Source organism: Hemitrygon akajei, chromosome 6 (assembly GCF_048418815.1).
Source record: "Hemitrygon akajei chromosome 6, sHemAka1.3, whole genome shotgun sequence".
NCBI lineage: Eukaryota > Metazoa > Chordata > Chondrichthyes > Myliobatiformes > Dasyatidae > Hemitrygon > Hemitrygon akajei.
Genome location: NC_133129.1, coordinates 168128755 through 168154325, shown reverse-complemented (window position 1 = coordinate 168154325; position 25571 = coordinate 168128755). Strand labels below are relative to the sequence as shown.

Sequence of the window (25571 nt, the reverse complement as noted above, 5' to 3'; positions counted from 1 at the left end):
AAAGCATTCCCAGTATGTTTTCTTTAACTATTATTAAAATATTCTTGTATGCATGTAGGAGGGGAGAAATCACAGATGCCTGGTAGATCATGAAGTGTTTTTTTGCCATGTCTAAGGTCTTGATCTTCAAAAATAAACTTTTTCTGGAGAGCTAAATGTTTAGATAAGCAAGCTAGGCATTAATAGAATGGATTATTCATTCATCCAGTGAATAATCAATGAAATGGATCATATCTGGATTATTATTTGTATCATCTTTGGTTTATTTGATGGCATTTTTGGTGATAAATTGAACATTGTTGAGTTTAGGGACATATCAAAATTTTGAGAACAATAATGTGAACTGGCATCCTAGAGCCCTATTGAAGATATTGTTGCATTACTGGATGAGACATTAAACCTAGGCCTGTCTATTTTCTCAACTGAAATTAAAAGCATTTTGACAAAGTTGGGGGATTATTCCAGGTCACCTGTATAGTGCTTAACCTCACTTTCTCTGGGAGCATGCTCGGTCTACATTGGCTTCCTCATTCATGTACAACACTAATAGGACTCAAAAATATTTGGTTGGCTATAAAGTTCTATAAGAGACTTTGAAGGTGTTAGAAATATATGTTTTTCTTTCTCATGAATATTGTAGTCATACCAGTGAAGCAAATGGAGAATATACCACCCCTGATAAGTGTCCAAAGGTAGAAGATTAGAGGAAGTGGGGAGGTGGAGTTGTTGTCATACTATAGCTACTCTTATGAACTATGTGCTTGAGTTAGCTGAATTTATAGTCAGTGGTGATCATAAGGATGTTGCTAATAGTATGATAATGATAAAGCCTTTGAAGGTCAATGCTAGATTATGTATCATGAATGTTATTTGCATTTTAATTGGATATGCGGCATTGGACTGTTTTATAAGATAATGACAGAATAAAATTCAATGTTTTACGCACACCCCCTGTTCTGAACTTAAGATGGAGAGAAATTCATTGTCATCTGAATGATCAGGACTGCCAAATAGCCTTCAACAATTAGAAGTATTCTATTTTTTGCTAAAGATGATTCCAAACACTGCAGAGTTATTTCTTCATCCCCACTGATTTTAATTTTACTCGGATTTTGTGATGCCAAATTTTGTCAACAAGATGTCACAAAAGGACACTCCTATCATTTTCATCTTTGGAGCCTTGTGACCTAATCAGTGAGGAGGGCTGGAATCATTTAATCCTCAAGGAATACAGCTGAGCATTGGTAATCAGATTATGGTAGCTTCTACATGCAGTGGCCACTTCATGGTGACCTCTTGTACCTAATAAAAATGGCCCTGAGCACGTTCATGCTCTTCTGCTGATGTATCCCATCTGCTTCAAGGTTTGAAATGCTGTTCATTCAGATATGCTCCTCTGCACGCCACAAGTCTAATACATGGTTATTTGTGTTACCTTTACCTTCCTGTCATCCTGAACCAGTTTGTCCATTCTTCTCCGACCTCTCTCATTAACAAGGCATTTACACCCACAGAACTGCTGCTCACTGGATGGTTTTTTTCACACCATTCTCTGTAAACTCTAGAGACAGCTGTGTATGAAAATCCCAGGAGATCAGCAGTTTCTGAGATACTCAAACCACCCTATCTGGCACCAAAAATCATTCAGTGGATAAAGATTACATTTCCTTCTGATTCTGATGTTTGATCTGAACAACAACTGAACCTCTTGACTATGTCTGCATGCTTTTATGAATTGAGTTGCTGCTACATGATTGGCTGATTAGTTATTTGCATTAATGAGCTGGTGTACAAGTGCACCTAATAAAGTGGCCCCTGGGTGTATATGATAGTGCTGATGCCAACCTTCATTTCTCTGTGGATGAACCAAAGTTGGGTAAGATAGTACTTAGCCAGGTTGCTTCTGTCCTGCTTTATATATACTGAATATATTTTGGACAGTTGATAAAAATATGACAATGTTTATGAACTGGACTAACTTGGCTAAAGATGCTGCTAGGTCTGATGCTGATATATCTTCGTCATAACAACCAGACTGGTCACCTGCTTTGATGGTGATGAAGAAAGAGTATATAAAGAACCACTCACAAAATGCTGGAGGAACTCAGCAAATCAGTCAGCATCTATAGAAATGAATGTTTTGGGCCGAGATCCTTCACCAGGACAGATAGCAGTCCAGGTGAAGGATCTCAAACTGAAATATTGACAGTCCATTTTCCTCTACAGGTGATGCCTAACCCACTGAGTTCCTCCAGCAGCTTGTATTTCACTGAGAGGCCCAGTGGCTGGCTTCTGTTCCTTAGCCATCTCAACTTGATTGGTTCTTCCAGTTTTGGTGCATCATGAAGAGCTCTGATGCCGTAATGAGGAAACATCATAGATGGTAATTATCAGGAAACTTTGCATATGTTCTTTTAAAGTCTGGTGATCTTATGTCATTCAGAGTTTATACTGAGGACTCCTACGATCAGTCTCTATGTATAACACTGTGACCTTACCTCTGCAGTTCGTTTTCTGTAAGGATTTATCGAACTGGTGATATTTATTGATAAGTGTAATGAAAATGACTAGAGCAATTTTTAGCACAATATTCTGAACTTTGGAACCATGTATAATGAGCAAGATTATTTGTGACGCTTGGGTTAGGTATGTTTTTGTTGTGGGTTTTACTTGACACTCAGCCCAGAAAAATTATATTTCTGGTATTTTTACCTTATTAACAAAAAGTTTATTTACTAACTTATTTAGTGAGCCAGCACAGTAACAGGCCCTTCTAGAATAATGACTCTGCACCCCACAATTGCAAATTAACTTACTAACCTATATGTCTTTGGAATGTGAGAAGAAACCAGAGCACCTGGGGGAAAATTCATGTAATCTTGGGGAAAAACACACAAAGTTCTTACAGACAGTGGCAGGAATTGAACCCTGATTGCTGGTGCTGTAGTGTACAGTAACAACATCCTCTGGCTGAATAAACTCTTCTCGGGCTTCCAGCCAGGTACAGGTATTGATTGTATAAAAAAAAGTTTTGATGACAAACTCTGCCATCTTCATTAGGAATGATGCCTGGGTATGACTGGTCTAGTGGTATTTATACCCCTGTAGTCCGTCCCTCCTGATTGGTTAGTCCTCATCCAATCAGGTTTCTGCTCTCCCACCCTGGACTCACTTTCAAGGACTCTTCATCTCATGTGCTCTATTTATTTATTTATTATTTGTTTTTATTTCTTTATTTTTGTATTTTCCCAGTTTGTTGTCATTTGCAAACTGGTTGTCCACCTATTGGTGTGGTCTTACATTGATTCTATTATAGCTATTGGATTTATTGAGTATCCCTGCAAGAAAATAAATCTGTGTTGTATTTGGTGATATATATGTACTTTGATAATACATATTATCAAATATGTTACACTAACCACTGTGCTACCATGCTAACCCAAAATACTGTTTCATTATAACCTAGTGCTTAGTTATAAGTTAACATTACTAAAAGTTTCAATGTTTGAAATACAAGTATTCTGTTATGCTTTTGGCAGGAAGTATCCCAATGTTTTAATTGTTTACAAACCTATTGCTGGATGATAACACAAGATGTCAATTGCTTTCTAGTGTTGTAAAATCTCATTGTTTCATTTTTGTTTGAAAGCCTGGCATTCAACTATATTTCACCCACTCTCAAAGTAATTAAAAATTATAATATTCACTTGCAGTTATATGGCACTATGTCTTTAGGGGGCATAGTGTATAAACCTGACTATGAAATAGGTGCCAAATGCAATGAAGAAGTATTGTCAGAAATAGAGGTGAAATGTAGGACCAAAAGAGGAGAAGAAGTAAGTATTCACAGGTCCTTTGAAAGCTGGAAAGGAGGAGGTATGGCAGAGAGATATTGAAAAGAACTCCAGAGTTGTAGATACAGCAGTGTGATTGTGAAGTCAGGACTCAGTTCTTGAGGGCAATTGCTTGGATGGAAGTAGATCCATATCAGCTATTTCAGAAAAGATGATAATAGAATGGAAACTAGTGACAATCAACTCAGGCAAAGTTAGAATGAGTATATAATTGCAATCAATATACCAAGCACTGGCAAGGTCTAGGTTGTAAAACCAGGCCACAAACTGAGATCATAAATAGTAAGAGAACTATTAACTTGGGAATGAAATATTCTGAGGTACAATGAAATGAATAATATGATAATTTGCAAAAAATATTATATTATTAAGCAAAAATATAACAGACATAAATATTCTTCAGAAATCATCAGGAAGAAACATTGGATTAAAAGAATTCTTTCTCATCCCGAGGTTGACAATATTGCATGGTGTGGACTTACATCTTCTGCTTTCCATAAGTGGATATTGATCTTTAATTGCTTAATTTGGAATAACACATTTCATTTATTATTTTTTATTTAGAGATACAGCATAGTAACAGGCCCTTCCAGTCCAACAAGCCCATACTGCCCAATTACACCCATGTGAACAATTAGCATATGTCTTTGCACAGTAGGAGGAAACTGGAGCATCCGGAGGAAATCCACTAGGTCATGGGGACAACATAGACTCCTTACAAACAGCAGCAGGAATTGAACCTGAGCCACTGGTGCTGTAATAATGTTATTTTAACTGCCATGTGGAATATTAAAACTATTATTACTCTATCTAAACATAGAAATCTCAAGCAAACAATTGAAAATATTAAAAATATCATTTAACAATTATGATTGTAAAGATGAACTATATCTCACTCAATCCAATCTTTTTACCTCACTATGAACTAAATCTGTGGTTGCACAATCATTTAGGGGCTACATAACTCGCAAGAAGCCTAATAATTGCTGTTCTGAGGGTATTCTACATGGAATGGGGTGTATGAAGCAACTGAGCTTTTAAAGCCTTTTTAAAAAGACAGTTGAAATTGTTTAAATAATTTCAAAACTTAAAAATTGTTCTAGTTGAAATAACAAATTTATTTGAAAATAAGTACTGATAATAAATTATAGCATGTACAGATAGTAGAAATTGAGAACGCTCAGTTGACTTGTTCGCAGTTCCCAATAGTTTTGCTGGACAGTTGTCAACATAGTTTTATCTAATATAAATATTAGAATATGTACCATAATTAGCTTAAAGATTAGCATATAACAGAATGTACTAGCCATCTTATTTTATCTTGACTTTATTTTCTCACAGGAAAAGAAATTACTGCAGAAAGCTTTATGGAAAAGTTGGATAATGGAGCACTTCTCTGCCAGCTTGCACAAACATTGCAAGAAAAATTTAAAGAAAACAACAGTGAAAACAGATTAGCCAAGGTATGTATGAAAGCCATTACAATGACCCTTTAAACTTCTAAACATGCCAGGTAGTGAGATTTTGGTGATTTTGGTTTGCCATTTGCGTTTAAAATGGGAACTTGTTTCTAGATAATTGATTTGTTTGTTCTGGACTTCAGTTGGGTATCTGTCACAAGGCACTTAAAAATAAACAATTCAAAGCTGCACTAAAACTGACATGTGTAGCCATTTGTGTTACCTTTATGCAGTATATTAACCAGCCGATAATGATCAACAATTAAAATAACACTATTCTAATATTATTATAATCATGAAGGTGTCATCATCTCTTCCAAATTAATCACTATCTTTCGAAGAAGTCCAGAATAATTCAGCTTTTGTATAAGATCAAGGATCAACTTTATTTGCCATATGTATTTACATGTTTTAGGAATTTGCTGCACCTTAATTTCATAGTACAGCAGAACATGTTAGAAACATTTGGAAACTTGGCAGCTTGTGGTGAGAATAAGGTTAACATTTCAAGTCAAAGGTCCTAGCATACTTGCAATAATGTCAGTGTTTTTGTGCATTGTACTCTACTTTTTACAATAGTGAGTACTATTGACATGAGGATTGATTTGCTGGAAATTATAACAAGGATGTACATGGTTAGTTTCTGTACAATGATTGACACAATAGTCATTGTACAGTGTGATTTGGTGACTTCCCCTTCTGAATTCAAGAAAGGACAGATAGCACTAAATTATAAATAATAGCCTGAAGCCATATGGTACATTAGTTTCCAGAAGTTATTTCAAGCATCAATGCTGCCAGGAATAAACATTGCACAGAAAACTGTACTATTGATCTATATAATCCATTTCCTCTAAATTAGGCACAAGTATTATGTTAAATATAATAAAATCACTTTATTTTTCATATCAAAATTATACTTTTGATGTATCATTATAACTAAAGCTTAATGACTTAAGAGTCATGCAGAATCTTAGATATGCCATGTCAGACACAAACTGGTAGTTAAGGTCAAAAGAATTATGGAAGTCATACGTGTATCTCAGACAATTCAACCAAACAGATGTGAAACTATCTGTACTTTTACAAAGAAAATTTTGGCACTCTGAAATTTCCTTTATATATTTTTATAGTTCTTTATTAGATTTATGCAATAATTCTGTTGGTTCCACTGAATATACGAATAATGTACAGTGTAAACCAATGGAATGGTTAATGATTGTGTAACATTAAACCAACAAGGTTTTTAGGGGTAGCGATTATTTTAAACCACCCCTTTTCTGGGATATAGTGCAGAAAAAATACCTGTTGTCATCATTAATCTTTGTTCAGCCAGATATCATTCAAGTGATGCCAAATGTAAAGTGCCAAAAAAATTTTTCGCCAAAGCAAATTACTACCTCTGCATTAGACTTCACAGCATTTCTCACTCGCAATATTTCTAGTGGGGTAGTGCTGACAATCATTGCGCTTGACATTTGTGTTTCCAATTTCTGGCCAGTTGCCTGTGGGCATGCATTATACTTATTATGAAAGAAAATACTTTAAAAAAATTAGTTTTTCTATAACATCTAAATAATCAGATTTGCATTTGTATGTAGATTAATTTTCAATTTTTTCTACATTTTCTCCTTTTGAATTTCTATCAAATGTGCCCCTTCAAGCAAGAATTCAAGCAGGTGATCTTATTCAAGACCTCAGCAAATGTTTCCCTTGGGTTAGTTCCTATGAAGAAGCATGCCAGAGGAATTGACTTTTTCTCTAACTTTATTTTTTTCTTCCTTTTGGGAAACTCCTGTCTCTATTTAGCGTCTCTCTGTGGTGGCATGGTGGAAATTAGTAACATGCTGAATGAGAAATAACAGGTTTAAATCTGTGTTTTGGCATTCTGTGCCTTAAAGCACAGGCTCATTACACCACAATACTATTTCTGTGCCTTATGTGTTAATATTCTATGATCAGTTTTTCTGTTTAGAGTTTAGCCAATCTTGCTTTTAAAACTGCTTTTCCGATGCAGGCAACAATTTGCATGTGGTGAAGACATTACTTTCTCAATCTGTCTTCACCATCTGGTGAAGTAATTTTCTCAACTGGGGTAGTGAAATTTAATTCTGATCTCTAAACAATTGAAAACATAACAGAGTCAATTTGCCTTTTCCCAACAGAGGTGCATATTTGTACAAAATTAGATAGTAATATAATTTGTATGTCAGTTTGCTTGGTGTGATGATTATTACACATTTAAATGGTAAAACTGACACCAATCAGTATGGACAATTGCATAGATTTTTTTGACACCAGGAAAGATTTGCTGTTCAGCTAAGCAGAGGTCAACATTCATGGATACACCACTTTCTGTTGACAGCATAAGTTGGCAATCAAGAAGACATAGTTCTTGCCTGTTCTCCCACAAAAGAGTAGAAGGAGAATGAAGAGAATAGTAATAAATGAGAATGAAAAGAGTCTAGGTTTGAAATCTCAAATGCCCAGTAATATTTAGTTTACCTTATTCTACCAGCTCTGATCACAAGTCAGTTTGAGTCCCAGTGCCACAGACCAACTAATAACTGTTGCAGTTCTCAGATATTGGATGGGTTTACCTGTGTTACAGTGGAAATAGTCCACTGCCTTTGGATGCTACAACGTGATCTGTTGGAATTCTTGGAAGAAATAACAAACAGGATGGACAAAGGGGAATCGGTGGATGTTGTGTACTTGGATTTTCAGAAGGCCTTTGACAAGGTGCCACACATGAGGCTGCTTAACAAGTTAAGAATCTATAGTGTTACAGGAAGGATACTAGCATGCATAGAGCATTAGTTGATTGGTAGGAGCAAAGAGTGGGAATAAAGGGAGTCTTTTCTGGTTGGCTGCTGGTGACTAGCGGTATTCCACAGGGGTCTGTGTTGGGACCACTTTTTACATTATATGTCAGTAATTTGGATGACGGAATTGATGGCTTTGTGGTCAGGTTTGTGGCTGATAGGAAGATGAGTGGAAGGGCAGATAGCTTTGTGGAAACAGAGGCTGCTGAAGGACTTGGATAGATTCGGAGAATGGGCAAGGAAGCGGCATATGGAATACAGTGTTGGGAAGTGCCTGGTCATGCACTTCGGTAGAAGAAATAAAAGCATAGAGTATTTTCTAAGTGGAGAGAAAATTTAAAAAATCTGAAGTGTAAAGGAACTTGAGAATCCTCATGCTGGATTTCCTAAAAGTTAATTTGTAGGTTGATTCAGTGGTGAGGAGGGTAAATTTGATGTTAGTATTCATCTCGAGAGAACTAAAATATAAAAGCAATGATGTAATATTGCCCCTTTTATAAAGCACCTTTGAGGCCTCACTTGGAGTACTGTGAGCATATTTAGACCCTTTATCTAAGAAAGGATGTGCTGATATTGATGAAATGGCAGAGCAGACTTGATGGGCCAAATGGCCTAATACTGTTTCTATATCATATAGACTTCCGGTCTTATTTAGACAAAGGCATTTGAACTATCCACTTAAATAGATGTGCACTAGCGTCTATTGAATTGACTTTATTTCTTCACTTACATGAGTAGTAAAAATCTTTATGTTACATCTCTGTCTAAAAGTGCAATGTGTAATTTATAGTACTTTGTAATAAATAGTATGTACTACAGGACAGTCAATATAGCATAGAAATACATTTGTATCAGCATGAATTAATCAGACTGAATGCCTGGTGGAAGAAACTGTCCCGGAGCCTGTTGGTCCTGGCTTTCTTGCTGCGGTACAGTTTCTGGATGGTAGCAGCTGGAACAGTTTGTGGTTGGGATGACTCGGGTCCCCAATGACCCTCCGGGCCCTTTTTATGCACCTGTCTTTGTAAACGTCCTGAATAGTGGGAAGTTCACATCTACAGATGCGCTGGGCTGTCTGCACCACTCTCTGCAGAGTCCTGCTATTGAGGGAAGTACAGTTCCCATATTAGGCAGTGATGCAGCCAGTCAGGATGCTCTCAATTGTGCCCCTGTAGAAAGTTCTTAGGATTTAGGGACTTGTGCCAAACTTCTTCAACTTTCTGAGGTGAAAGAGGCGCTGTTGTGCTTTTTTCACCTCACAGCCGGTACGTATAGACCATGTCAGGTCCTCGGTGATGTATATGCCAAGGATCTTAAAAGCTGTTCACCCTCTCAACCCTAGATCCATTGATGTCAATACTGGTGATCCTGTCTCCATTCCTTCTGTAGTCCATAACCAGCTCCTTTGTTTTTGCGACATTGAGGGAGAGATTGTTTTCTTGACACCACTATGCCAGTGTGATGACTTCTTCTCTGTAGGCTGCCTTTTTATTATTTGAGATAAAGGTCAATCAAAGTAGTATCATCTGCAAATTTAATTAGCAGATTGGAGCTGTGGGTGGCGACACAGTCATGGGTATACAGGGAGTAAAGGAGGGGGCTTAGGACACAGCCCTGAGTGGCTCCTGTATTGAGGGTCAGAGGGGCACCAGCCTTGAATCAGCTCATTTCCAGAGCCACGAAAATCCAGCACACTGAAGGCACACCGGTCTTCCAGGCCATATCCTTGGGATATCAAAAATAGATTTGTGATAATGGCAAAAAGTAAATTAAAATATAATGAAGCCCTCTCTTACCACCTGCCAGCGATCTGACAGGAAGTCTGGGATCCAGCTGCACGAGGTGAAGGCCGAGGTCTCTGAGCTTCTTGTCAAGCTTGGAGGGAATTAATGGTGTTGAATGTTGAACAGTAGTCCAAGAACAGCATTCTCACATAAGCATCTTCCTTCTCTAGATGTGTAAGGATGGTGTGTAGAGCTGTGGCTATTGCGTGATCTTTCGATCGGTTGTGTTGGTTGGCAAATCGTAGGGGATCTAATGTGGGCGGCAGCATGCTGCAGATGTTGTCCTTGACCAGCCTCTCAAAGCATTTGCTTGTTATTGAGGTCAATGTGACAGGATGCCAGTCATTCAGACATGTTACTTTGGTCTCTTTAGGTACAGGAACGATGATGGATGTTTTGAAGCAGGGGGCACTCTGGGAGAGGGAGATTAAAAATGTCTGTAAATACACCTGCCAGTTGTGCCGCACACATCCTGAGTACTTGCCCTGGGATGCCGTTTGGTCCCGCCACCCTGCGACTGTTCACTTGTTGGAAACAGCTACGTACTTCAGCCTCAGAGATTGATCAACCTGTGCTGACCTAGCTCACCCAAGTCTATGTGTACAGAAGATTTTTAAGTTTGCAGTTGCAGGTAGCAGGTGCATACGGTCTTCTCTTACTGGAGAGGAAAGTGTATTAATGTATTTCAAAATGTATCAAGGATGGATAACTGCATATATGTTCTGACTACAAGTGTAAGAGTATTGGTGCCTGTAGAAGCAATAGTGCTTGTGATGGCAGATGTAGTCTGTTGTATTTTTAAAGTATCTTGAAATCAGGATTTATGTGCTAAATATAACTCAACAAATTCATCATCATCTGAAGAAGGAGATACTGGGTATTGTTTCAATATAGGTTCACTAGGTACATTGTCATTGTAATGTCAGAGAAATATATACAACATACATCCTGAAAATCTTTCTCTTTGCCAACATCCATGAAAACAGAGGAGTGCCCCAAAGAATGAAATACAGTTAAATGATAGAACCCCGAACCCCAAAGCCCCCTCCCAGCTCCCCCCCCTTGCACAAGCAGCAGCTAGGCAAAGACACCCCTACCAGCAAAAAAAGACATCGATGACCTCCACTGAGAACTCAAACATGCCGTAACGTATCAATAAAGACAGACTTGCAGTACCCCAAAGACTACTCGTTCACCCAGTAATTTGGCATACCACAGGCTTTCTCTCACCTTAATAAGGGAAAAGGAGGTGTCCCCATTTCACAGTGAGAGGGGAGACATAACAAACAACTCACTTATTTATGCAAAAAGTCTGTTGTGTTGCTTTTCCCAAGCTCTGCGCCCAGAGAGCTCAGGTCTCTGGACAAACAGCCAGAAGCCAAACAACTGTACCCAATGTTCTGTGTTTTCCCGTGATGCCTCAGTCTGCGTCACCGGCCTTGAATCAGCTCATTTCCAGAGCCACGAAAATCCGGCACACTGAAGGCGCGCTAGTCTGCCAGGCCCCGTCCTTGAAATATCAAAAATAGATTTGTGATAATGGCAGATAGTAAATTTAAATATAATAAATAATCTGATATAGTTTCTCTTGTGTAAGCTCTTACCTTATTTTCACTATTTTTGAACATTAGCATTGGCCTTAAAAGCAGTAATTCAAAGAGATCATTCTATGAATGTTTTATCATGGTAAATTTGTTACTTACTAAAAACTGCACTGGTGAACAATGCTCTGGAGAAACAGTTTGATAATTTCCTGTGTCCTCTCTTCCTCCTCTCTTACATTGTTAGTGGGGGGCACATTTGCTATCTTCCAATCTGCAGGAACCATTCCAAAGTGTTTAAAAGTTTGAAAGATGATAACTTTGAACTGTACATACTTAGAAGTTCAGTAGGGAGTTTTCTGACATGTCAAGCTTCCTAAATCTTCTAAGAAAGAAAAGATGCTGGTGTGTCTTCCTTGCAATTGCCTTTGTGCTGGGCCCAGGACAGGTAACAAATATGTTAACGCTCTGCAATTTAAAGCAGATGACCCACTCCACCACTGGTCCCCCAATGTAGACTGGTGCAAACTTTCAGATGCAGATTAACTAACTGAGAAGAAGTATGCATGTTGGCATGTCTTGTTGACATAATTATTGCAATGGTTCCCACCTTGCACAGTGATGTACAGCAGTGGTTGGATTCAGTGATCACCTTTCTTCAGGAGACAGGAAACCTGTCAGCTTTAGTTAGCTTCTGCAGATATGCAACACTAATGAAAGCACTTGCACTTATAGTTCAGAGAAACAAATGCAACTTATTTCTCTTAAGGCACTTAGATAGGTGTACTTGTACAGAATTCTCTGGGGCCAACATTCAGTACTATTTTAGTGGATTACTGTATTTTTTTAATGGGCAAAACAATTTCTAGCCCTCAATACACACACACGGTGCTTATATATGTACTTCAGAGAATATTACAACTTCTAACATTTTATTATTTTTGGAAATGTAGAACATTTTTGTGATTCCTGTATTCAAAAATCTTCACTTTTTTAATTAAGGCTTGCACAGAAAAATAACAAGTTAAATTTGTTGTATGGCAAGAAGAATTCAAAAATGATTTGAAAATCCAGCATTTTGAATAAGAAATATTAGTTGTTGAAAGAAAACTATTGAAATCTTATCAAAGTATGTGATGGATAAGGCCAAGGTAGTGAATGTTGTGATGTATGAGGGTAGGGTAATGGATGTTGTCCATATGGACATTAGTAATGCCTTTGACAAGGTCTGCATGGCATTCTAGTCTGGAAGGTTACATCGCATGGGATCCAGAAAGAGATAACTAATTGGATTTATAATTGGCTCGATGACAAGAAGTAGAAAATTGGTACAGTTTTGGTTGCCCTTTTATCAGGAAATACTGTATATCACAAAATTAGAAAGAGCGCAGAGAAGATTTACAAGGATGCTGTCAGTACTTGAGGGCCTGAGTAATAAGAAAAAGCTGGGTAGGCTAAAACTTTATTCCTTGGAATGTAGGAAACTGAGAGGTGATTTTCTGGTGAAGGCATATAACTTTAGGGTGAAGGCATATCGTCCTTTCCCCAGGATATGGGAATTAAAAACTAAAAGACATACCTATAACTTAAGATGAGAGGGGAATAATTTAAAAGGGACCTGCAGGCAACTTCATACTGAGGGTCTTGTGGAGTTACGGCATTAGATGGCAGAGGAAGAGTCTAAGGCAGGTACAATAATAACATTGATAAGACATTTGGATAAGTGCATGGGTAAGAGAGGTTTAGAAGAAGGGTTCCCAGCCTGGGGTCCATGAACCCCTTGTTTAATGGCATTGGTCTATGGCATAATAAAAAAGGTTGTGAACCCATGATTTAGAGGGATATGGGCATCTGGGACTGGATAATCATAAACAAAAGAGACCCTGCAGATGCTGGAAATCCAGATTGACACACATAAAATGCTGGAGGAACTCAGCAGGTTAGGCAGGACTAAAAAGGAAGAGGGAAGACACCAGAATAAAAAGGTGAGGAAAGAGGAAGGAGGATAGGTGAAGCCAGGTGGGTGGGAAAGGTAAATGGCTTGAGAAAAAGGAATCTGATAGAGGTGAGGGGACCACTGGAGAAAGAGAAGGAGGAGGGGAACCAGGGAAGAGGTGATAAACAGATGAGGAGATGAGACTAGCTTGTGCATCAAGGTCAATATGGATGACTTGGGCTGGGGGGTCCATTTCTGTGCTGTATTATTCTCTGATACTATGTAGTATTTTCCAATTAGCCCGGTTGTTTTATGTCTTTTGTCTGACATCTATCTTTACATATACATTTAGAAAACAGTGCTGATCTGGCATTTCTGGTAGATTGGAGATCAATGTTTCATCAATTGTCACTCTTTTTTCACACAGCTGAACATGTTCTTAGTAACAGGAAATAACCACCTCACTATTGCCATTTCAAGGGATCACCAACCCATCCTGATGAAGGGTCTCGGCCTGAAACGTTGACTGTTTGTTTCCACAGATGCTGCCCGACCTGCTGAGTTCCTCCAGTGTGTTGTGCATGTTACTTTGACCCCAGCATCTGCAGAGTATTTTGTGTTTACACCAACCATGTTAGTTGTTTCTGCAATCCCAAAAGGTATTGGTGCTCTCTAGCATTTGTCAAAATCAGTAAAGTCTATAGAGAGTGGTAGCCAGGTGCCAAAGTAATTTGTCTTGACCTTGAGGCTTTTATTTCTCCCAGATAGGGATGTATTAGTAGCCATTCCATATGCCAGACAGTATGATGAGGTGCATGAGCAGAGACCACACCAAGTTGCAGGAGGATGAGGAGAAAAAAAGTGTCTGAATTTATCATATCGAAAAGGGATATTTATGGAGTAATTCTCATGCCTGAACATGAGCAACTTCAATATTATACTTGTCCTTGCAACTGGATCCCTAACTTCTTGACCAACCAACCACGATCAGTAGGATAGGCAGCAGCACCTCTTCCATGATTATCCTCAATGCTGGTGTCCCACACTGCTGTGTCTAAGACACCTACTTCATTCCCTATACAGTCATAACTGATTAGCCAGATTTTGCTGTACCCAATCTACAAATGTACAGATAACACTACCATAGTGGGCCAAATCTCAAAAAATGTTGAGCCAGAGTATGAGATAGAAGTTGCATGTGTTATGAAAGCAACTATTCCCTCAATATCAGCAAAACAAAAGAGCTGGTCATTGACCACAGGAAAGGGAGTAGTGAACATGTGTCTGTTTACATCAGCAGCACCAAAATCAGGAAGGTTGAGAGCTTCGAGATCCTAGAAGTGAACATCACTAATAGCCTATACTGATACAATCAGGTAGATGCCATGGCCAAGAAAATGCATCAACGCCTCTACTTCCTTAGGAGGCTGAAGAAATATGCCGTGTCTCCCTTAGCTCTCACCAATTTTTAGACATGTCTCAAGAAGCATCACTTCTGGATGTACCTCAGCTTGGTATGGCAACTGCTCTACCCGAGACTATAAGAAACTGCAGAGTTGTGGACACAGCTCAGCACATCATGGAAACCAGCCACCCATCCATGGACTCTTTCTGCAGTTTATTCTGCCTTTGTAAAGCAGCCAACGTAATCAAAGACTCTATGCACCTCAGCAACCAACTTAAATTTACTAAATTTACCAGTTTACCATTTTTAATTTTCTTTGTCTTTGCTACTTAATTTTATACAGCATCCATAATTTCAAACCGTAACCTTTTGGATTATAAATCAGCACATCCATATTGATGTCACTGCTAAACCTTTAGTCCATTATCACTGTCATTTCAGTTGATAAGTTATAACTTTATAACAATAGTTACAATAATTTTCAATACCTATTGTTTTTATATTACATGACTAAACTTGATAATTATTTTAATACTTTGCACATAATTTAGGTTACATTTTGGATAGTAATTTAAATACATCTTGATTATAATTCTCTACTCTAAGTTGTAGTTTTTGACTACTGCTTTTTTTGAGTGTGCTTTCCCCATCTCACCTGGTCCCTCAACACCAGCTCCATAGCCAAGAAAGCCCAGCAGCGTCTCTACTTTTGCAAAGGCTGAGAGAAGTCCATCTCCCACACCCCATCCTCACCACATTCTACAGAGGATGTATCGAGAGCATCCTGAGCAGCTGCATCACTGCCTGGTTCGGGAATTGCACCGTCTCAGATCACAAGACTCTGCTGCGGATAGTGAGGTCAGCTGAGAAGATCATCGGGGTCTTTCAAGTCAAGTCAAGTCAACTTTTATTGTCATTTCGACCATAACTGCTGGTACAGTGCATAGTAAAAATGAGAGAACGTTTTTCAGGACCATGGTTTACATGACTCAGTACAAAAAACTAGATTGAACTACGTAATAAAAAAAACACAGAGAAAGCTATACTAGACTACAGACCTACACTGGACTGCATAAAGTGCACAAAAACAGTGCAAGCATTACAATAAATAATAAACAGGACAGTAGGGCAAGGTGTCAGTCCAGGCTTCGGGTATTGAGGAGTCTGATAGCTTGGGGGAAGAAACTGTTATATAGTTTGGTCGTGAGAGCCCGAATGCTTCAGAGCCTTTTCCCAGATGACAGGAGGGAGAAGAGATTGTATGAGGGGGTGCATGGGGTCCTTCATAATGCTGTTTCCTTTGCGGATGCAGCGTGTAGTATAAATGTCCGTGATGGCGGGAAGAGGGACCCCAATGATCTTCTCAGCTGACCTCACTATCCGCTGCAGGGTCTTGCGATCCGAGATGGTGCAATTTCCGAACCAGGCAGTAATGCAGCTGCTCAGGATGCTCTCAATACAACCCCTGTAGAATGTGATGAGGATGGGGGTGGGAGATGGACTTTCCACAGCCTTCGCAAAAAGTAGAGACACTGCTGGGCTTTCTTTGCTATGGAGCTGGTGTTAAGGGACCAGGTGAGATTCTCCGGTGAGATTTCTTCCTGCTATTGCAGACACTTACACCACACGCTGCACCCGCAAAGCTAACAGCATTGTGAAGGACCCCATGCACCCCTCATACAAACTCTTCTCCCTCCTGTCATCTGGCAAAAGGTACTGAAGCATTTGGGCTCTCACGACCAGACTGTGCAATAGTTTCTTCCCCCAAGCCATCAGACTCCTCAATACCCAGAGTCTAGACTGACATCTACATCATTTATTATTGTATTGAAAATTGTCCTCTTCTGTGCCTATTACCTTGTTAATTAATTATTGTACTGCCCTGCACTGTTTTGTGCACTTTATGTAGTCCTGTCTCGGTCTGTAGTCTAGGGTGGTTCTTGTGTTGTTTTACATAGTCTAGTGTAGTCTTGAGATGTCTCACATTTTCTAGTGTAGTTTTGTGTTGTTTCATGTAGCACCATGCTCCTGGAGGAACGTTATTTTGTTTTTACTATGTACTGTACCAGCAGTTTATGGTTGAAATGACAATAAAAAGCAACTTGACTTGACATTTGGATGTGCTAAGTTTACCATGCACTTTAGTCCACATAAAATTAGCTATCATTACTGTTTCATTACCTAGAATAATCATCTGTCATTAGTTATGATTGGACTATGAATACTAGACACCATCAAACTAGCATCGTAGTTTGGTGTTCAGAGTAAGCTGGAATGCATGAGTAAACTTTCCATTAACCACAAGAATCCTGCAGCTGCTGTGTGAAAGAAAATGCCATTTGGGCCAAGTATTTTGTTAAACCAGCAGTGGTACTTAAAAATTATGTGAGATTAAGCTGGGTGATAGGTTAAAGTATAACTTGTACGACTGCATTCCAACAAAATTACATCTTTTAGCAGATGTGTATTTTTAATAGGATTTGATCATTTTCTTTTGAGTTAAGCTGTTAACGTGGACTTTTAAAATTTTATTCTATTAATTTGTCAGATTCACAAATCAGTAGTTTATCTTAAATTGTCCCATGCATCCATTAAGTTTAGAATAACCAAAGAAATGGCTTGTTCTCAGCAAAATAAAACCCCAATTATAATTGGAATTGCACAGAGTGTGTGTGTGTGTGTGTGTGTGTGTGTGTGTGTGTGTGTGTGTGTGTGTGTGTGTGTGTGTGAGACACATTGAGACATATCTACCTATTTCATTTACATACCAGTACAAATTGCTGGCTACATGACTAAGCTTATACTGAGATGCAAATCGTTTTGAAGTCTTGGTAAATGGGGATATTTTGCATGCTGCAACTGTTTCAATTACTAAAATAGGGCTGACATGGTTTAACCCTGTGGCCATTGAGCAACTTTGGAATGTGGAAGAAGTTTTGTACAGAATTAATGCTATTATTTGCATATACATACAATAAAAAATAATACATTAACAACGGTTTAAATTTGTCTGTTACCTAAGATTTTGCCAGAGTAATTGAACCTGTTTGTGTTCAATAAAGATCAGCATTTATTTGCAAATAATGTTTTCAATTGCCACAGATCAATTTAATTATTCTTTACATTTTCCTAATTTCACTATTCCTATGGAAGATGAACTGATTTTTAAAAAATGCATTTTAGTTTTACTGGCAGTTCGTGTATAAATATCATAAGGTCATGAATAAATCATCTTGAATTTATATATCAGAACTTGGATAACAGCATCTGTTTTGTTATCCTGCATAATATGGTATTGTATTATTAGTTGAGTAATACAATTCTTTAAAATGGCTGGTTATCACTATGAAATGTTGAAAATGCTACACCAAGGCTTTCTTAACTTGCTAGCTGCTCTTCACTGGTGATTTCCTGACTTTGCTCCAACAATGGATTTCTCATGGAGTCCAGTGAATTCCCTAGTCATTACAGTATATTAGGGCATCTATCCTGTGCAGAAACATTGAGTCCATTCATTAGAATGAAGAATACCCACAAGGATCTTGGGGAGGTGTAAGTAATTGAGTTTGTTTAAAATGTATTAATTATTTAGTTTTAAGTGTTTTTAAAATTTTTAACTATTTTAAATATCAATTATCCAATTGATTTAAATAATTTCAAATGTCTTGAATGGTTCTGAATATTAGATATATTCAGGAGCATTTAAATTTATTGACAAGTATAATACTTAAGTCTGATGGATGGCCAAACCCAAGTAATCATTTAAGCCATTTGTCATTTTTCCTTATATTCTATGAGGTGGGCCATCATGGCACATGCCGGTGATGGCATTACATTCTGTTATGGCTTTGCATTGAGTAACAAGACAATACCGGTAGATCCAGAAATTTTTAAGTTCAAGTTTACCCTATAGGCCAGTTGTTGTGTATCAATATTTAAATAATATTTGAGTAATATTGTGTATATAATGTTTGATTAAGCATTCTTGTTTGTTTAAATAATTAATTACAGGCTATATGTAAAAATACATTACGTGCATATATTATTGCTCTACCATGTGATACGTATGCGCCTTGCTTAAAGAAAGAGTTTAGATCTGCGTTCCTGGACTCCTGTGTTATGCTTTGAATTAATTTAATGTTCTGAAATTACGAAAGATAATATTGGCAATGAGGTGCTTTTTAGAAGGAACCTGAGATGGTTACTGACCTGTTCAAGCAGAGTGAGACATTCAAGGTTTAAAAAAAAAACAGCTTAGTGCAACCCAACACATGAAGGGACCGTCTTCAGAAGGGAAGACATGATTGAGTTTTTTTAAGTCAGAAAACAGTAGAATTCAAAGTTCATAAAGAATGAATACCAGGTGATAATCATTAAAAATCATAAATGGTTGGCTACATAGGAAAGGTTGACAAATTTGATTACATTATGTGTATCTGGCTCATGTACACTGAACTACTGGAACAGTATTTTGAAGAAAATGAGAAACGAGTGTCAATTTTGGGAAGTGCATTAGGTTTAAAAGCATACAGTTTGCTTCAAAATTTGACTGCTTCAACCAAACCATCAGAAATGAACTTTGCTGCTATTGTAAAAATAATGCAGGAACACTTAGAACCAAAGGCATTGTTGATTTCAGAATGCATTAAGTTTCATAAGTGGAATCAAAAAGAAGGGGGTTCCATTTCAGTGTAAATGGCAGAATTGAAGAGATTCTCTAAACATTGTCAATTTGGTAATGGGCTTAAAGACACACTAATAGATAATTTAGTTTGTGGAATCTTAAAAGAAAGCAATCAGAAACTAACTGAAGCACAGCTTACATTCAAACGAACAGTGAAAATTGCTGTTTCAGTGGAAACCACAGGCAGAGGCACAATTGAGTTGCAGTCAGGAGTGAAAGTGAGTGTGAACAAAATTGCAACATCTAAACAGAATCCTGCTTGGCTGAACAAATTGTGTTACTGTTGTGGCAGGGGCTCACGTACACATAATAATTTCAGGTATAAAGGTGAAACTTGTAGAAAATGCAACAAAGTAGAACACATACAAAGAGCATGTCAGGCAGACAAAATAAACAGACTGCAGAGAAGAGAAAAAGATAAAACTTCAAGACTTAGTTTTTAAAAAAATGCACTAATCTGCATGTTGTTGATAGGGGAAAGATCTGAGAATGATGAGAATGACACAATTGTGTAGTGTGAAAGTTAGCAATAGTCAAGCAATAGGGCTTACGCCAGAAGTGAATAATAAATTATTTAAAATGCCACTCATGTTAGGTTTTACTTTGTAGGAATTAGTGCCCTGCAAACCTGAAAGAGCTGACATGCATCTGATTCCATCTCTAATCTTTCTTGGAATTGTTTTTTGCCTCCTAAAATGGCCTTTTTTAAAGTCATATCTGGACTTCTTGTATAGCTCTAGATTACTCGTTTTGAATGGCATAGATCTAGCCTTCAGTAGACTACGAATCACCTGGTTCATCAATGGCTTTGGTTTGGGATTGTCTGGTATCTTCTCGAAGACACAAACTCATCCACCTAGGTGTACTCATTCTGAGTTGAAGATGAATCCATAAGTACTGTCCAGTCCTCTGACTCGAGGCAAATCTGTAAGTGCTCTTCTGCCTCCCTTCTTGGTCCTTACCCATGGTGCTGTTGTGAGTTTTATATTAATAAGTTATCCCTTTGTTTTGCTGACTGGTTGATATAAAGGCCAAAAACAATCAATATCAAATCAATTAATGAAGACAAAGTAAGACTTACCGTTAGATGAAATGATGTTAAAGTTAAATTTTTAAAAATAGCCTCAGTATTGTGGGAGAATGCTCTCCTTTCAGGTTTAGCACATTTTCATGAAAGTTTATTAAATTTGTAAACAAGTGCTTGAAATCTTCCTGATTTTGGTATTATTGTTGGTTATATGTAGTTTGTGTATTTTTCATAACTGGATTCTTTATTGAATAAACTTGCATATACATTTGCCTTGGCTCTGTTGGAAAAAAATGAAATTAAATCATTAGAAAGAGGTGACATAAGGTTGGAAGATGTTGAATCATTGTGGTTAAAGGGTAAAAAAGCTCTGATGAGAGTCATATACAGACACCCAAACAGTAGTAGTATACATGTTACAACAGGAGATAGAGCATGCATGCCAAAAGGGCAATGTTACAATAGTCGTGGGGAGTTCAATATGTAGTTAGATTGGGAAAATCAGGTTGGTGTAGGATTACAAGAAGGGGAATTTCTAGAATGCCTATGAGATGGCTTTTTAGAGCAACTCGTGGTTGATCCAACTACGGGGTTCAGCTATTCTGGACTGGGTGTTGTGCAATGAACTAAATTGATTGAACAGCTTAAAGTAAAAGAACCTTGTGGGCAAGTGATCATAATATAGAAACATAGAAAACCTGCAGCACAATACAGGTCCTTCGGCCCACAAAATTGTTCCGAAGATGTCCCTACCTTAGAAATTACTTGGCTTATCCATAGCCCTCTATTTATCTAAGCTCAATGTACCTATCCAAATGTCTCTTAAAAGACCCTATCATATCCGCCTCCACCACCGTTGCCAGCAGCCCATTCCATGCACTCACCACTCTCTGAGTAAAAAAACTTACCCCTGACATCTCCTCTGTACCTACTCCTCAGCACCTTAAAACTGTATCTTCTTGTGGCAACCACTTCAGCCCTGGGGAAAAAGTGTCTGACTATCCACACAATCAATGCCTCTCATCATCTTATACACCTCTATCACGTCACCTCTCATCCTCCGTCGTTCCAAGGAGAAAAGGCCGAGTTCACTCAACCTATTCTCATAAGGCATGCTCCCCAATCCAGGCAACATTCTTGTAAATCTCCTCTGCACGCTTTCTATGGCTTCCACATCCTTCCTGTAGTGAGGCAACCAGAACTGAGCACAGTACTCCAAATGGGGTCTGACCAGGGTCCTATATAGCTGCAACATTACCTCTCAGCTCCTAAATTCAATTCCCCTATTGATGAAGGCCAATACACCATTTGCCGCCTTAACTACACAGTCAACCTGCGCAGCTGCTTTGAGCGTCCTATGGACTTGGACCCCAAGATCCCTCTGATCCTCCACACTACCAAGAGTCTTACCATTAATATTATATTCTGCCATCATATTTGACCTACCAAAATGAACCACTTCACTCTTATCTGGGTTGAACTCCATCTGCCACTTCGCAGCCCAGTTTTGCATCCTATCAATGTCCTGCTGTAACCTCTGACAGCCCTCCACACTATCCACAACACCCCCAACCTTTGTGTCATCAGCAAACTTACTAACCCATTCCTCCATTTCCTCATCCAGGTCATTTATAAAAAATCACAAAGAGTAACGGTCCCAGAATAGATCCCTGAGGCACCCCACTGGTGACTGACCTCCATGCAGAATATGACCTGTCTACAACCACTCTTTGCCTTCTGTGGGCAAGCCAGTTCTGAATCCACAAAGCAATCCTCAAAATGTTCATAAATCTTGCCTCTCAGGATCTTCTCCATCAGCTTACCAACCACTGAGGTAAGACTCACTGGTCTATAATTTCCTGGGCTATCTCTACTCCCTTTCTTGAATAAAGGAACAACATTTGCAACTCTCCAGTCCTCTGGAACCTCTCCCGTCCCCATTGATGATGGAAAGATCATCGCCAGAGGATCAGCAATCTCCTCCCTTGCCTCCCACAGTAGCCTGGGGTACATCTCATCCGGTCCCGGCGACTTATCCAACTTGATGCTTTCCAAAAGCTCCAGCACATCCTCTTTCTTAATATCTACATGCTTAAGCTTTTCAGTCTGCTGCAAGTCATCACTATAATCACCAAGATCCTTTTCCATAGTGAATACTGAAGTAAAGTATTCATTAAGTACCTCTGCTGTTTCCTCTGGTTCCATACACACTTTCTCACTGTCACCCTTGATAGGTCCTATTCTTTCACATCTATCCTCTTGCTCTTTTGAATATAATCGAATTCACCCTGAAATTTGAGAAGGAGAAGCTAAAGTATTAGAATAGAGTAAGTGGAATGACAGAGGCATGAAAGAGGAATTGGCTAGGATTGATTGGGAAAAGAACACTGCAGGGATAATGGCAGAAACATCCCTGCCAGTATTCTTTTCCAATCAATTCCATGGCTGGAATTTCTGGAAGCAATTTGGAAGGCACAGGATATATTCATCCCAAAAAGGAAAGGTATTCTGAAAGCAAGATGACACAACCGTGGGTAACAAGGGAAGTCAAAGCCCACATAAAAGACAAAGAGAGGGCATATAATAGACCAAAAATTAGTAGGAAGTTAGGGGATTGGGATGTTTCTAAATACCCAAAGAAAGCAACTAAAAAAAAGTCATTAAGAAGGTAAAGGTGGAATACAAAAGTAAGCTAGTCAACAATATTAAAGATACCAGAAGTTTCTTATGATGCATAAAGTGTAAAAGAGAGGCAAGAATGGATATTAGATTGCTGAAAAATGATGCTGGCGAGGTAGTAGTGGAGGACAACAAAATGACGGATGAACTGAATAAGTATGTTGCATCAGTCTTCACTGAAAGACACTAGCAGTATGGTCGAAGTTCCAGGTGTCAGGGGTCATGAAGTATGTGAAGTTACTGTAAGTAGAGAGAAGGGTCTTGGTGAAACTGAAAGGTCTGAAGGCAGATAAGTCACCTGGACCAGGTATACACCCTAGAGTTTTGAATGAGGTGGCTGAAATGATTACGGATACTTCATACTTTCTCGAAAAATATAAATTGATGTCAGCAATATTAAGCTATCCATGCAATCTTTATCCTTGTTTACATATACGTCATAAGATCACATTCAGTGACACACTTCAGGCAAATGAATGTATCCTACAAATCCCTTTTGTTTATGGGCAATTATAAAATTGAAATTGTGATGAATCATGGAAAATGTAACTAAATTATTTAAGTGTTAAAATTGTACAGATAATACATAAGCTGTAGATGTATTGGTGTTGTTGTTAACTGTAAAAAGGTACCTGAAGAGCTGGTGCAGAACATGGACTATCTATAAATGCTCTTTCCTTGAAATTCTTTTCTCTATGTAGAGACTTCTGGGACAATAAGTTATATGTTTGTTACTTAAAAAGATTGGAAGCCAATCCAGGATAATCCTTTATGGCCATCGAGTTGGCAAAGACAAAGGGAAATTCAAGGAGAAACATTAGAGGTCCACAAAAAAATTGGGATAGGAATCAGTGTGCATGAAATGAAGTTATTGTTTTACCGACTCTTGATGAATACTGTCAGAGTAAACATTGTCTTAAGACTGAAAGGGAAAAAACTAAGCAGAAGGAAGAATATTTGATTAGGCATAAGCACTGTTTGGGAAGATAGAACAGAGAGAACAGACTGAAGGCAATGTCACCTTGTCAAGAGTGTTAAAAGACTAAAAGATATGAACAATTTATCCACTCTTACATGTTTTAGGTATAGAATTTTGTTCTTAATAGACTCTTGATTCTTTGCATAAACAGTTCTTGGACAGTTTAAGTATTAGAAGTTCTGTGACACCTTTGCATTTTACAAAATGTTAAGATATTCCATAAAGTCCTATGTATTATGCAATTTAAGTATTTGTTCATTGATAACTTAATAACATCTATTTTACCTAAATATCCAATGAGGCAAGCAGCAGTCATAATACTATGCAATCTTCAGATAAAGTACATTCAAAGAATACCTTATTTTATATTTAAAGTTGCTTTGTTCTTATTCATCACAGGGAAATATGGAAATTTATCATGTAATAGTTATATTGTCTTCCCAGGTGGTGATGTTATCCTTAGCTAGAAGGAGAGAATGTAATTATGTTTTGACTATTTTCCTTCATAAATACGAGCAAGATATGTGGGAACAAGTTAAAAGGAAGTGCATCCAGATGTTAGTCTTTTACCACATTGCAAATAAACTCTCCTGTGCAAATTGGAACTCAAAACCAAATGAAAACATCAGCAAAAGTGAGGGTTACAAGTATCTAGAATTATTCAGACCCTATTTCAGGGAAATATGGGTCTGCATTCTTAGATCACTTTGTTCTACCTCAATTCTCAGTGTGTTGCTGTATAAATTCTATCCTGGTTTGTTCTCCCAAAGTGTACCACCTCACTCATGTCTGTATTAAATTTGATTTGCCTTTTTTCTGCCTATTTTTCAGCTGATCTAGATCTATTTGCAGGCTTTGATAGCCTTCATCACTGGCCACTATGCCCCCAATCTTGGTCTCATTTGCAAATTTGCTGATCCAGTTTACCACATTATCATCCAGATTGCCCAGTTTATTGACATAGATGACAAACAACAGACCCAGCACTGATCCTTGCAGCACACTACTAGTCATAGGCCTCCAGTGAGGGAGGCCATTTACTATCACTCTCTAGCTTCTCCCACAAGCCAATGTCAATTCTGATTTACTATATCATTCTGAATGCCAAGAGACTGAACCTTGACCAATTTCCCATGCAGGCCCTTGTTAAAGATCTTGCTAAAGTCCACGTAGAAAAAATGTACTGCTTTTCCTTCATCAGCAATCCTGGTAACCGCCTCGAAAAACTATAACATTGGTTAGAAATAAACTACATGCACAAAGCTGTGCTGACTATCCCTTAATCAGGCCCTATCTATCCAAACAAATATATTCAGTGCCTAAGAATACCATCCAATAACTTACTAAACACTGATGTCAGGCTCACCGGCTTATGATTTCCCACTTTATTCTTAGAA

The 25571-nt window shown here is 38.2% G+C and overlaps 1 protein-coding gene across 4 annotated transcripts in view; it reads left to right on the top strand.

Annotated features, from left to right (window-relative positions):
- gas2a (growth arrest-specific 2a) overlaps positions 1–25571 on the top strand; it is a 170569-nt gene that overhangs the window by 48308 nt on the left and 96690 nt on the right. For all 4 annotated transcript variants that reach the window (XM_073049729.1, XM_073049728.1, XM_073049730.1 and 1 more), the window contains one exon: positions 5196–5317. In XM_073049729.1, the coding sequence (XP_072905830.1) occupies positions 5196–5317 (122 nt within the window). The remainder of the gene's footprint in view (positions 1–5195; positions 5318–25571) is intronic.